This window comes from Centroberyx affinis, unplaced genomic scaffold, assembly GCF_046629955.1.
Source record: "Centroberyx affinis isolate AG114_WGS23_722 - 3 ecotype Tasmania unplaced genomic scaffold, CSIRO-AGI_Caff_v1 ptg001027l_1, whole genome shotgun sequence".
Taxonomy (NCBI): Eukaryota; Metazoa; Chordata; class Actinopteri; order Beryciformes; family Berycidae; genus Centroberyx; species Centroberyx affinis.
In genome coordinates, this window is record NW_027279587.1 from 95,306 (window position 1) to 109,813 (window position 14,508).

At 40.5% G+C, this 14,508-nt stretch overlaps 1 protein-coding gene across 1 annotated transcript; it reads left to right on the plus strand.

Annotated features, from left to right (window-relative positions):
- The first annotated feature begins 7,716 nt into the window (after positions 1 to 7,716).
- On the plus strand, positions 7,717 to 14,505 carry LOC139646978 (Golgi reassembly-stacking protein 2-like). The gene is made up of 10 exons (XM_071522786.1): positions 7,717 to 7,849; positions 10,524 to 10,604; positions 10,693 to 10,896; positions 11,272 to 11,358; positions 11,446 to 11,576; positions 12,239 to 12,371; positions 12,451 to 12,583; positions 12,838 to 12,924; positions 13,032 to 13,148; positions 13,575 to 14,505. The coding sequence occupies exons 1-10, from the start codon at positions 7,787 to 7,789 to the stop codon at positions 13,808 to 13,810; spliced, it is 1,272 nt and encodes a 423-aa protein (XP_071378887.1). The 5' UTR covers positions 7,717 to 7,786; the 3' UTR covers positions 13,811 to 14,505.
- Positions 14,506 to 14,508: the final 3 nt, after the last annotated feature.

Genomic DNA, 14,508 nt, shown 5'->3' on the forward strand with positions numbered 1-14,508 from the left:
CTAGATTTACAGTAAGAAAATCCTATATATAAAATCCAGCATATAGTAGGCCTATGTAATAGATTAATCACTTTATTTATATCAAGAGATTATGAGTGTGAATAGGTTATCCGCTATTCTATTCCATTTGTAATGTATCCCCATTTATATTTGGAAACTCTGCTGTATATTATCAAAATGTTTTGAATAACGTTGAAGTCTTTTAGTGTATTTGTGAACCAAAGAAGGGTTGAGTTACACATACGTATGTACATGTACACGGGCCTTACTCTAACTTATGGATGGATTGAGATATTTATATAGGAATATTTAACTTACCACCATTAACCTTAGTGCAATCTATGTTGTGTAACTGTGCTACGTCAATGTGAATCACTGACTGAATGTTGTAGAGACACATGGCTAGATTTGGGAGTCTGGAGTCTGGCAGTGCTGCTGCTACTGCCGGTGCTTTGTTAATGATAAAAAGCACAATGCTAAACCATGAACTGGGGCAGCTTTTATTCTAGGGACAGATGATTGTTTGTATTATAAATGTGTTAACTGAAGTATCTCATTTCATGACAGGGGCAATTCAAGCCGAAATATACTGTACTGCAAATTTTAAATCTGTAGTCTATGATATGCATAATTTTTTGTCTTAACACGTTCACTATATGCACACTTTTTCCCTGAGAAATGACATAATGTGAGAGACGGGGATTATTTGTCATGGAGCAGTTTGCTTGAACAATACAATGCACAGTGTTTGCTACTGTAATAAGATTTATTGAACTATTGTACATTCCTGAATTAGTGGGATGAAATGTCCCTTGTCAAATTCAATGTAGGCACTTTAACCTCATGCCATCATTTGCAAAGTATTACTGTTGTACTTACAGCACTAATAAAGATCTTAGCTTTAGAACTTCTGTTGGGACAATTTTCGCAGTTTGTAAGAGGACCTGTGATCAGCCTTGAAATTTACAAATAAATGTGTATCTTTTCAGTCTGCTGCATACACTGCCGTCTGCCATTCTACAATACAACTAGAACCCAATGTTTGACTATTCATTCATTCTTTCATTCATTCATTCATTCATTCATTCATTCATTTGTTCACATTCTTTACATTTATGTTTGTCTTTTGTACCTATTGCACGGATATGAAGTGTTCCATTTTACGATAGTATCATTAGATGCTTTATGCATGGTGAACAGCACTGATATGAGAGCATCTTGGAGACGATTTACCTTAAAAGACTCTCAGCCTTTGACTCTTACTGTTCATCAGTCACTGCAAAAGACAGGTTGAGTGCATCAAGTGTGGAGAGCTAAAGTACTGACAGAGTGAGTACATGAATAGACTTCTGTCTACCTCTCTACTGGTAAATGTATCCAAACATATGGAATAATTCAAATATATGGAGAATAATTCACAATGTGGTAAAATAATTAAGCAATCTGTTATGGCCTTGCATTGTCTATGTTATACAATCATATCAGTGTTGGCCAAGGACCAAGTTTGGGTAAATGTGTGTGTTTTTCATGGTAACTTTTTGTTTTTTTGTAAATCTTTGCAGTCAACCTGGTTGTCACTAACCACTGGTCAGATGAATCACCTTGGAGGGACATTTTATTGGCTGATCAACCCACAGCTGAGATTTCATGAACCCCCCACTGATTCCTCCACTCTTCTCATTACTCACACTTTTAAGATATTTATCATAAAATGCATTAGACTGTGCTCTCTTAACATTTTTTTTTCTAAGGAGCCAATTTCAAGGCTCTGCCTGGCTGCATTTTATTTCTGCACAGCCATACAGGGACTGGCTGTTTCAGCAGCTCGCCTCCCATCCTCCACCAGACGCTGCTCCTTTGTTTCATGGTTGAGTGCAGCGATCATTATGGACCTGGTGTCACTGGCTGCTTTGCAAAGTTACAAGAGACAGAGGATTAAATAAATAACCAGTCATAATGGGATAATAGAAATCATAACCCTGATCCTCCACTTCTTCCCACATCTAAAGGGAGAGTGGTTTGCTGTTTGCTGCTCTGAGGATGGCAATAATATTGTCAGAGGTTAATTGTGCCAAAGCATAATTACAGGGATAATTTGGAAGCAGGTGTCTGAGAATCTTATAATGATTGAATGCTAATGAAGGAAGGCCTATAGCTCCTATAGTTGTCACAGTCTAGTAACTCTCAAGACATAAACAAATGGCCACCGGAGGTAAGTTACATAATCACTATACCAACGAGGTGAAACCAATATTATTCGTTACTCTATTCAGTATAATGCAAAATGTTTCATCAGCATTATATTGATATTATGATTCACATCGTAATAATGTTTTCATGTTATGTATGTGTGTGTATGTATTAAGTTTTAAGTAAAGCTTCTAACAGGACCCTGATGTCTGATATAGACCATATAATCAATGTTTAATGGTATTTCATGGGCTTCATCACTTTAATCAGCAATCAGTATCCCCATCAATTTTAATTACAAGCATTATTAAACTTTGAGCAAGCGCAGATCAGGCCAGAAAAATAATACGGCTGAAACAGCACTCTTTTTTTTTTTTTTTTTTTTTTAGATTTAGTCTCTGTCTCTAGGGGGGCGCTGGCTCTGAACACCAGACTGTGAAATACCTAATGTCTGTCTCTGCACTGGTCTGCGCACCCTCCATTTCACACCTGACACACTCACACTCACACTCACACACACACACACACACACACACACACACACACACACACACCTACACCCTCTCACACGGACAGCATTCACCACTCATTTTAATATCGGTAATGAAACAGAGACCATGGCATTCCCGGTGCTTATTACGTTGCTTTTCCAATTTGTGTTCATTTCATTTTCACGACGGACTTGTTTTGTTTGTGAACGTCGTGAAATCGAGGCAAAGTTTCCTCCCAACTGCTCCCTCAGCACCTTCAAGCTTCAGCATCCATCTGCGCTGACAGTTCCCATGCAGGCTCTTCCCACACACAATAGGTCACACGCCCATCTATCCCTCCTCAGCTGTGTTACTCTGCTCTCCCATATATCCATGAATCCAGTCAGTGGTTTCCTGATGTGCCAAATATATCGCCCACCCCTGGGAATCACTGCCACATTAGCTTCCTGATAGATACTGACGTTCCCATTGTGCAAGGCAAGTCTAATGAAATGGTGATGATGATATTGACTGCGGGCCGCCTGCCAACCCTTCCCCCCTCTCCCCACACCACACACAGCTACACACACACACACACACACACATACACAACTTATATACACAATCTAGCCTACATACAATTATTTTAATCTTTAAATCCACAGCTCGATACAGGCACCATGTTGTTCTTGTATTTGGTACATTTTAAATAATCATTCAATGTGTTCCTGTACTGTAAGAAGTGCTGATTTACTCTGATAATTTACTCCTTTTGTCTTTACTTGGAGCCAGCCAGCAGGCCACTGTATCTCTCTCAGCATTTTGACATGGTAAAAGCATTCATTGTTGCAGCTAAAGGCCTCTCGCTCCTAAAGTAATTATAATGGCTTACAATTATCTAAATAGCCTCCTCTTATTGACCGCATGGTCCAAGGCTTGATTAATCTTGGCAGAAAGCAAATTTTAGGCAGGAGATTAATAGTCCACAGACTGCAACTTGCCTGTCTCCAGGGCTGGGGTGTGTAAACCTAATGTGATGCTTGTTAAAGTTGAAAGGCTGCTAGTAAATGTCTCTGTTGGACATTTTCTAAAGGAATAAGCATGAGCCCAGGAGCAATTACACTGCAGCTAAACAGTTCCCTGCATGCTGATTGCCATCGTGTACTCTAAATGAATAGGACAACCCTTTAGTACACGACAGTAATGTAGTGCTCTATACCATTCAAATATGGTCTACTGTTTCCTCCGTGAGCCACAATGACTTCGGCACGGTGCCATTTTTTTCTTCTTCTCCTGAATAGGAATTGTGGGGAAGGATGGGGAACATGTGTCTGTTGATGCTGAAATAAAAATGATAAACAACAACAATAATGACATGATAACCACTTGGACTGGTGTTTGGCTCTGCTGCGCTGTCATTTGAACACGGGCTATTCTAATTCACTTAGCACTTTATCTCTGCCTCCCAGCACAGCACAGCACACTGTGTCAGCACAGAGTCTTTCTCCAACCCTTTCATCCTGCACGTAATGACCACTCACAGGACCCATGACATTAAGCCACTAACCCCGACAACAACAACTCTGCTGTTTCTAGATGCGTCACTGTTTACTGTGTTGAGATGGGAAGTGCGAAAGAGCTACAGCAGGATAGAAGGTCAAGATATTTCTCACATTATGGACGTATTTATGATTAAATAGCCTACCTTTCTGTGCAAGTCCTCCCCACCTCCTCACACTGTCTACGGTAGATTCAAATGTACTCAAACAAAGTATAGTACATTTCTTTGCAGCTTTAGTTGTAAATTCCTTGGAGAAGTGAATGAGCATAAATCCGAGAGAGCTATATACAGAATGGGCCTGAGAGGAATGGTGATTGCAGGGTTTTAAGGCGTCAGCAGGCTGCTGGTGAAATACAGAGTTTATTTATCTGCTCCTTGGAGCAGGAAGTGTCACTGTGGACGGCATATTTCTCACTGATAGAAAATAACGCATTTGAAGATCCGATGTAGCACTGAGGAACAATGAATGATTCAAGTCTTAAATTATTGTTCACAATATCATCACCATATATTAGAAATAAATTTACTGAGCACTATCTCAAGCAGGATAAAAATTATTATATACTAAACAGCAATAGAAGTGACCTAAATTATGTTAAATAATGCAAACATAATGTAAACTATTGCTTACCTATATTGCTGGGAGTGGGACAAAATAATGTAAACACCTGACAATATATGAATAACAAGCACCTCATAAGGAGTAGGGCCATCCTTTGCCTAGAGAACAGCTTCAATTCTCCTTGTAATGCTGCCATACAAGTCCTGAACTGTGCATAGTGGGATATTGGACCGTTCTGCAAGAAGTAAAGCCTCCAGTTCTGTGAGGGATGAAGGAAACAGAAATCTACTTCCCATTCTGCGCTCCAGATCTTCCCATACAGGTTCAGTGATGTTTACATCTGGGGATTGGGGAGGCCATGGAGGGCGAAGGACTTCAGCCTGGTGTTCATGAAATCACTCCTGAATTTGTTTACCAGAGTGTATGGGGGCATTTTCATATTGGAATATGGGAACATCATGAGGGAGCAGTGTTTGCACCATAGGGTGCACCCAGTCCTGTAAAATGGCCCAATATTCCCTGGCTGTTATACAACCATACAGCATAATCATCCAACCTAATGACTCTCAGTAGATGGCTGCCCATCTCATTACAGATCCACCACCATGTTTAACAGTTGGCAACAGGCATTGCAAGTTGAAGGCATCTTTTGGTTTTCTCCAAACATAAACCTGTCTGGATGTAGGAAAAAAGGTGAAAGACAATATTACTTTTTTTCCATTGCTCTGGGTCCAGGTTTGTGCTCCTTTCAGCAGGTTATGCTTCTTTGGCGTTGGCCTTAGATAGAAGCAGTTTCCGAAAGGCAACTCTGCCATAAATACCAGTTTTGTGAAGCTCACAACATAAACTTTTTGTTCAGACTGTGTCACAGAGTTGTTGATTCACTTTTGTGGTATTTTTGAGGCCATAGTTTTGTGGCATTTAGTAGCTAACCTGTTAAGAGTCTGTCTATCCCTGATGCAGTTTATCCATGTTTGACATACTGTATGTTGTCATGATTTTCAAGACGGATCCTCTTAGATCAAATAATTTCACTGTTAAAGTGACTCATGTAGCTGAAATTCGGATACTGACGATTTGGCTTCTTTGGAACTCAGTTAGTCGCCATGTTTTTTAATAATTATAGTATAAAATTCAAACATCTGTTAAAGCTGACACATATTTCTAATTGCCATTCAAATCAATATGAATTGCCTGTATTGCTGTCTGTATTGCTTTTTAACTGTGTTTAGTTGCTTCAAATTTAAGTCATTTTTCATGTGGTGTTTCCGTTAATTTGTAGGTAGACACTGACTCTCCAGAGGCTCTGGTGCTTTGAAGTGAGGTAATTTCACCAGAAGAGAAGCTCTGTGACAGTAAGAGTAAGTAAGTTCCCCAGAGTGACAAATGGTCCTCCTGCAAGGGCAAATGAAATATGTAACTTTATATTTCTTAATGCAGGGCTGCCTACAACAGTGATTCTAAACCGTTTTCATATCAAGGACTCCTAATTGAAGCCACATTAGGGCCATGGACCCCCATTTGATTTGATTTTGTCTCTCGGACCCAAATCTGAGAATATTTTTTATTGTTTATTTGTATTTTATTGTCAGATATGATTTTGTCCAGAATTCCATGACTATCTGTATTGTAGGCAGAGAGATATCAGTCAAACTATGATCAAAACAGTCATTCTTCTAATTATTTTCTAATAATCTTAACTTCTTGAAATGAAATAATGGCAAAGTTTAACAATTCATCAATTTGCTGGGGACCCCCTGGAATCCTCTCAAGGACCCCTGGTGGTCCCCGGACCCCACGCTGAGAACCACTCGCCTACAACCCCCTGCATCATCATCCTTTTTGCCTGTACGCATGATGAAGCTACTATACACAAGGTTTCAAACTGTGATCACCATCAGCTAGAAACTGGTCTTTTGTCTGTACATTTTGAAATGAGTGATTATAAGAAATGACAATACGTGTTGGCTCTGTTAGACCACAATGTGACAGATAAAATATTTCACCCCAGAGCTTCATTTCCTCTCTTGAATGGGGGTGCAGTGGGAACTCACAGCGTCACCAGACCCCCTCTCACACCTCAGACAGGACATCAAAGTGAGCACCGGCGGACATCCAGACTGACAGGATAGCTGATGATCGATGAGGAGAACCTCAACAAGTTTATTTCAAATTATTTGATAAGACCTGCTGCACTACAGAGATATTCAATTACGTATTCATTAATCTCCTCCTGCAGCCCATGTTCTTTATGATAGTGATGATGATGATAGCTCTTATCAGCACTTGATCACATAGACAACTACACCCTCTCCCATCTGCCCTCGCTCCCATTTCTGCTCTAACATGATTATACAATCAAATCGAAGGCTGGGATCTGAATAATGAAACTTTAAAAAATAAAACTAAGGTGTTTGCAATTACAATGCTTGGCTGTGCTAATGGATAAAGATAGTGGCAGTTTACTGGCTAAGAAGCTCATTACTCACCTTACAAAATAATGTCAGGTAGGTTGTTTTTACCCTGCAGATACCTAATCAACATTCCTTTCACAAGTAGCCTCAGACAAGCAGCTGAACTACTATACCCCAATATTAAATAAATAAAAATTACTGGAATGAGGCAGAATTATGCCCGCAAACACTGTGACCACAGTAATCACATCAATCAATCTCATCACAGCACTTATTGTTAAAGTCCTAAATATCCTTAATATCACTGTTGTGCCCTTGAGCAAGGCATTGTTGTTTCATATGTGGGACTGTGTTGTGTGTGTGTGTGTGTGTGTGTGTGTGTGTTATGAACCTAAGTGAACTGGTATATGTGATTAAAGAGGGGGAAAACGCAGCACTTGGACGATCATAAAACTGTCAGCACACACCACACAGGTCAGTTCAGGTTGTCCCATCCCGGAAGTGCTCGGATCCCGGAACCACATCAAACCACTGTCGCCTCCTGACAGCCGTCTGCTAAACAAACCAGCTAGCTAACATCCAGGGAAACATGGGAGGATCTCAGAGCGTCGAGATACCGGGTGGAGGATCTGAAGGCTACCACGTCCTCAGAGTAAGAACAATTTTCCTGTCATGTGCTGTCAGAAACTCAGTGTACTGGATGTGCTGCTGGTAAGAGAGATCTAGCTGCAGAGAGAGAGAGAGAGAGAGAGAGAGAGAGAGAGGGGAGAAATGTTGTGAATTTAGCAAGCCAGCTAGTTTATTTGTCAACTGCAGCTGGTGCAAATATCTGAATATTTTGAAGTTCTTCGTTGTGCACTAGAGAGGCTTGCAAACGAAACGTATGTTTACTAACGTTAGCCAAACACACTGGTCTCCACTATTAGCTAACTAGCTTGTCAGAGGTGGCTAGCATCCAAGATAGCGATGAGCAAGATTTCTGACTTGAATGACTGTTTGGTACCCTCCATTGGTGTAGATATAAATAATTCGTGATTGACGAACGGGTCTACAGTTCTGCGTGAGCTGCCACTGATTGTTATTTTGTAAAATAATCTGTCATATCCAAACTGTACTATCATAAATCGGCATGAAACGGATGAGGAAAGTCTGAAGTAGCCAATGATGAGTTCAAGCGTTATTGGCTTGGACATGCGCAGTCGTGGACTCGATCAGGTTGACGTGTCGATTCTCTTGATAGGTACCCTCTTTGGTAGAATTCAGGATAAAGCTTTGGTAAACTATTTGCCAGAATAACCGGTGTGGCCGCTATGCAAGTTGTTTGTAGATGGGGTGTGTGCTCTCCTTTTGAAACACCATTGCTTTGATGTAGAACCTGCAATTCCCTTTTCCTGCCACCAGCTTTCCCCCTTAAATAGTTTAAATTTCAAAAGAAAAAGAAATATTACATACAGGGCAATACCAGGAATGGGCAACTATGTGCCATGGAGAGTATGCAGGTTTCCAATCCAACCAAAGAATAAAGTAGGTGATTTCACTGATCATTGTTATCAGCTGCTGTAGTCTTTGGGGGGAATGAAAACCTGCAGACTCCCGGCCTCCATGGCACATGGTTGCTTGTCCCTGCAGTATACAGTACACATACTATGTTCCTCTTACACTTTCATATACCTTCACCTACACCTACACCTTTTCCTTGACATTCATAACATAACAAAGACATTCTTGGGGTCCTATGTAATGGCTGTCTAATGGGTCCTCCATGCACTTTACGGCCCTATCCTATAATGGCTGTACAACAGGTTATTCCCACAGTGCATGCAGTCTAGTAGGAGTAAAGTAAAATCTGCACACTCTGTTATTACAACCATTGTTTGCTATCATTTTCAGCCATAACTTCAAAACTATCTATTTCAGATCAGATCGCAAGTCATTCTGCCATACAACTCTTAAATTTTCAGATGTCACTGTTCAGTTACATAATATTCTACAACAAATAGATGCTGTCTGTTTTGAATAAGGAACAGAAACGATCTCTCCTGTCACAATTTTCTTTCAGTTTTTCAGAAGCATATTTAGAAGCGTTTTCAAGTTGCATATATTTCCATACATTATTTTCATCTAGTTTATATTTCATACACATCCTTTCATATGTCAAAAATAATTCATTTTTATGAAGGTCGCTTAAGGCCTAAATCCCTTGTTTTACATATTTTTCACTCATATTTCAGGTTTGAAGCATGTCTTTGTTTAATTGATTGTTTAATCATTAGACTAAATCATTTTTGAGTGGATGAGATGAGGGTTGATGTCCTGTAAGTTTCCATCTCTTTCTGATTTCTGAGATATAACGTGTATTGGCCCAGAGGGAGCTGTCTTATTTCTTCCACCTCTTCCCCTCCCTGCTCTGCTCCTTCTCTCCTCCAGTGTTTGGCCAGTTTTCAGATTTCAAAAGCAGCATTATACAGTCCCACATTTTGAAGGCCTAATCCTCCTCTTTCTGTAGGTGTATAAATCTTCTGCATACTAATCCGAGGTCTCTTTCCCTCCCACAAGAAATTTCTGATAACGGCATTATACTGTTTAAAAACTGAAGGTGCAAAACATAATAGAAGCATCGTTGATAGATAATTAAATTTTGGAACCATCATAATTTCCCCCCCCTAAGCCTTAACAGTTTCCATTTATCTATGTTCTGCTTCAGATTTAGAATGAGTGGAAATATATTTATGTCAACTATTTTATCTAATTCTGATGTTGGTAAAATACCAAGATATTTCATTCCTACGCATCCATTTAAAAGGTGAAACCACGGATAATAAATATCCAACAGTTAACTTTGTACCCTGATAAAACAGAGAATCTCTTGATAGTTTCAAGCAGTATGGGGAGTGAGGATGTGGGATTTTTAATGAGTAATAAAATATTATCTGCATAAAGAAACAGTTTTGTGTTCTTTCCCTCCCTTATTTATTGCCTGAATTCCTGGGTGTCCCCTAATAGATATCGCTAGAGGTTCTAGTGCTATTAAAAATAATAAAGAAGAGATAGGACCTCCCTGTTTAGTCCACTTGTAGTTTAAATTCTAGTGAGACAGTTTTAGTAGCTTTAGTATTTTTGGTGAGGGTGGTATTTTTTTTAAAGACAATGATAGAAGTTCAGAAAAGGTATTTTGTATATGTTTGTGTATTGTATGTGAAAGAGAGGAGATATTATCCCAGCTGTACTATTTTACCCTCTATAGCTATCTGTTTTGGAATGGACAATTTCACATTAGTGTCTAGTGTCTCTCTATTTTTCTCTATTTACAATACTTTATTTTGCAGGTGCAGGAAAATTCCCCTGGTCACCGTGCAGGATTGGAGCCATTCTTTGATTTCATAATTTCCATCTCTGACACTAGATTGGTAAGTTCAGTAACATGGAAATAATAGCATTTTCTCTCGCTGTCGGACCTGCTGCTTCAATAAGTCTCTGTTTATCTGACAATGACAGAACAAAGACAACGACAACCTGAAAGAGGTGCTGAAGGTGAATGTGGAGAGGCCCATCAAGATGCAGGTGTACAGCAGCAAGACGCTGGACGTGAGGGAGACGACCGTCACACCCAGCAACATGTGGGGAGGCCAGGGGCTTCTGGGAGTCAGCATTCGCTTCTGCAGCTTCGAAGGAGCCAATGAAAATGTTTGGCATGTCCTGGTGAGTGGGCTCTTGGGCCATTCTGATGATGAAATTCCTGAAGGGTCCTGAAATACCCAGTGTCACAATCTGATACGTGATTTATGACTGTTTAAACGATCGTGATCTTGGAATTATAAAGTTCTGAGATATTAAGCATTAAAGATTTGATATACTATCTGGCAAAACTGGTATGTGCCTTCTGTCTATTTGAATATTTAACACAAGCATAAAGTAACATTCGAAGATCATGAATATGTGGATAACTCGATTTTGATTTAAAAATAAAGTCAGATAGAACCTATACATCATTTCAGACTCATGCAATGTTCATTGTCATTAGCTATGAAGAAAAGTTGATGCCCTGATGTGCTCTACCTGTTGTTTTGAGTCCAGGATGTGGAGCCAAATTCCCCTGCGACCCTGGCTGGTTTGAGACCCCACACTGACTACATTATAGGAGCCGATACCGTCATGAATGAGGTACCTACTATGCAGATTGTTGATGATGGTGACTTCAAATTAGTGATATGTTTATAACTGCTGTGTATTTCTGCTCTTTTTCAACAGACTGAGGATCTGTTCTCCCTCATTGAAACCCATGAGGGCCAGGGGCTGAAGCTGTATGTGTACAACACGGACACAGACAACTGCCGTGAGGTCGTCATCACCCCGAACTCTGAATGGGGCGGAGAGGGCAGGTATGGCATTATCATCTACCTGACCCTCCTATCTGCTGTCAGGTGGACACCTTATAACACCAGTTTTGGTGATTTTCATGTTTTTACCTGAATTGAAGTATGATATAGTCCTCTATGGCAGTGATTCTCAACCTTTTTCATATCATTTCTCAATTTAGTCCACATTAGGGCCACGGACCCCCATTTGATGAGATTTGATCAATTTGCTGATCAATTTGCTGGGGACCTCCTGGAACCCCTTCAGGGACCCCTGATGGTCCCCGGACCCCACGTTAAGAACCACTGCTCTATGGGAAAAGAACACTTCATTGACGTTGGGCTTATGAAACCCTTTCAAAACCAATACCCATTTCAGGTCACATACCATGTAACTGTCACGTCCGGGGTTCAAATCCAGCCAAGAAGCTTTGTTGCATGTCATCATCCCAAACCCCCCGCCCCCCCCCAAACTTCCCAAGTTTTCTCAACTTTGAACTGTTCAATAAAGGCAAAATGGCAAAAAGTAATCCTTTAAAAAATGCTTGTCCATTGTAAATTAAAGCTATGCTAGGCAAGATTTTTATATTGAACTACACTTGTAGCTGGTGGTTGTTCTGAAAAGCTGACATGTTGGGGTCACTGGGTTTTCACCTCACTGTAGTCTGTCCTCTCCGTCCCTTCAGTCTAGGATGTGGGATTGGCTATGGCTACCTGCACAGGATACCTACACTGCCATTTGCAGAGGGCAAGAAGATCAGTTTCCCTGCACAGACTCCTAGTGAACCAGTTGCTCCACTTAAAGATGGCTTCATAGAGGTAGTTGAATATTGAAAACATATTATTTGGATGTCATCTGGGTTCCAGCTCCTTGTTAAAGTAACATTTTGGTCACCAGGTCCATCTCTCTGCTGTCAGTCCCACCGTTCCACCAGCTCTGCCTTCTTCTCCATGTACTGCACTGGGACCGGGTCTCGCCGGCTTGTCGGTCAGCTGTCCCCCGCCCCCTGGCCTTAGCGCTCTACAGACAGGTACGCTACTGTCTCTAACTGTACAAAATATCCCATTTGAATTGATGTGTGAATTTGCAGATCAAGTCAAATTTTTGTGAATGAACATTTTACCACCTCAACACACAAATTTTGAACAAGGAACAAAAAGAAAACCGGAAATGGATTAAAAAAACAAATACTGCAGGTGAATTTGAAGGCTTTGAGTGCAGAAATGCAGACACAGATATTGAACAGGTAATGTGATGGTAATATTTCTCCTGCCTGTGTTGCAGGAGCTCCCACTGTCCCGGTGCTCCCCACCCAGCCCCCCTCCTCACACAGCATCCCAGTATCCGTCAACCCCACCGCCACACTACCAGGTTGGGAAAAGTAACTTAGGGGACTGTAGCTCCTCAGGTCTGGTGCTTGCATGACATTCCTCTGCTACACCTAGCATTGTCTAATTGATTTAATATTCATTTTGCAGGCTTAACGCCCTTACCTGGAGGTCTTCCACCCCTTCCTAATTTACCAAACCTAAATATAAGCTTGCCAGACCTGGGCAAAGTATCACTACCTGGAGTTGGTGGATTACAACAAGCAGGTACTGATGTTTTTTTTTTCATATTCTTAAATTGTGTTTGTTTAAACTAATAACCTGCAAATTTTTCATATTAATAAATGTCTGTTTGCTACTCTCTATTGTTGTTTGCTCTAAAACAGTATTAATTCAACCTATAGCCAGTTCATTTTCTGTACTAAACACCTGGTGTCAGGTAGGAAAAAAATCATCTGGCAGACAGAAAGTGAAAGTGTGGTTTGTTGAAATAAATGGAAGAATTGGGTATTTAGCATGGCTGAACAGATACCTACAAAAACTCAAACTTCATCAACAGAAAGTCCAAGGAAAAAGACTTATCACAAAAAATTAACTAAACTCAAAATGAGGATCTTGCAGATAACCACTTTAAATCTACCTATGCAGTAGGTAGTAATAGTTATTCTTAAGATGCTGTGTTGTGCTCCACAGGTCTCCCGCTACTGGCTTCTCTTCCTCCTCTAAACCTGCCTGGTGTGACTCTGCCTCCATCTGACTTTGTTCTTCCCCCCATCGCAACGACTATTGCAGCCCCTGCTGTCATACAGGATACCACATCTCCCTCTTCCACCATTGACATCAGCAGTTCACTGACCCAAAACCCTGTCCCATCGTCAGCAGCCACCTCTAAATCAAAAGATGTGGCGGTGTCTTTAGAGTCATCCTAGCAGAGAGCCTCTCTGGATGACCTGCTCTCAGATCTTAACACATAAGCTGGTTTATTACCTACACCACTCATGAATCGCTCCTACACACACTGGTATGATTGTTGCACTGGTTCCAGTATCTCAGAAATGACTGTACTCCTGGTCTTCTCACATGACAGCGCCTGGGGTTTACTGAGAATGGTGTCTAAAAAAAAAAAAAAAGCATCCAGTCAGCAGCAATCCTGTGGTGAGAACAGTTTGATGATGCAAGGTCAGAGGAAAATTACAAGAATCATTCAAGCTAACTGGCAGACTATAAGTAGGTAAACAATGGCACAGAACAACATAAACAGTTCACAACTCAATCATTGTCATAGATTGACACAGCAGACAACCACTCTGTTGTGCCTACTGAACTAGCTACAAATTATAATTTTAATTGTCAATCAGGTTACCATGATAACTATCAGTACATCTGGAAACACTTTTAAGTATGCAAGTACATATTTCTTTGCATCTATATATAGGGGTCAAACTACTTGAGGTCTTCGGGGGAAGACAGGGCAGTAACTTAGTGGGAAGGTCTTTTAGAAAAGCAGCTTTTGTTTGCTGCAGCGCTGTAGCCTATGAATCTACTGAATTGTCTTGTTTTTTGTTGTACAAAAATAAATTTGTAAATCAAACATCCTTAACTTGATTAAATAGATGTATTTTCTCTA

What these genes read in the sequence shown, in the direction of transcription:
- LOC139646978 (XM_071522786.1), top strand. Translation starts at nt 7,787, where the DNA reads ATGGGAGGATCTCAGAGCGTCGAGATACCGGGTGGAGGATCTGAAGGC. An exon ending in CCATCTCTGACACTAGATTG is followed by an intron (nt 10,605 to 10,692) that starts GTAAGTTCAGTA and finishes TGACAATGACAG; the next exon opens with AACAAAGACAACGACAACCT. An exon ending in TTAAAGATGGCTTCATAGAG is followed by an intron (nt 12,372 to 12,450) that starts GTAGTTGAATAT and finishes TTTGGTCACCAG; the next exon opens with GTCCATCTCTCTGCTGTCAG.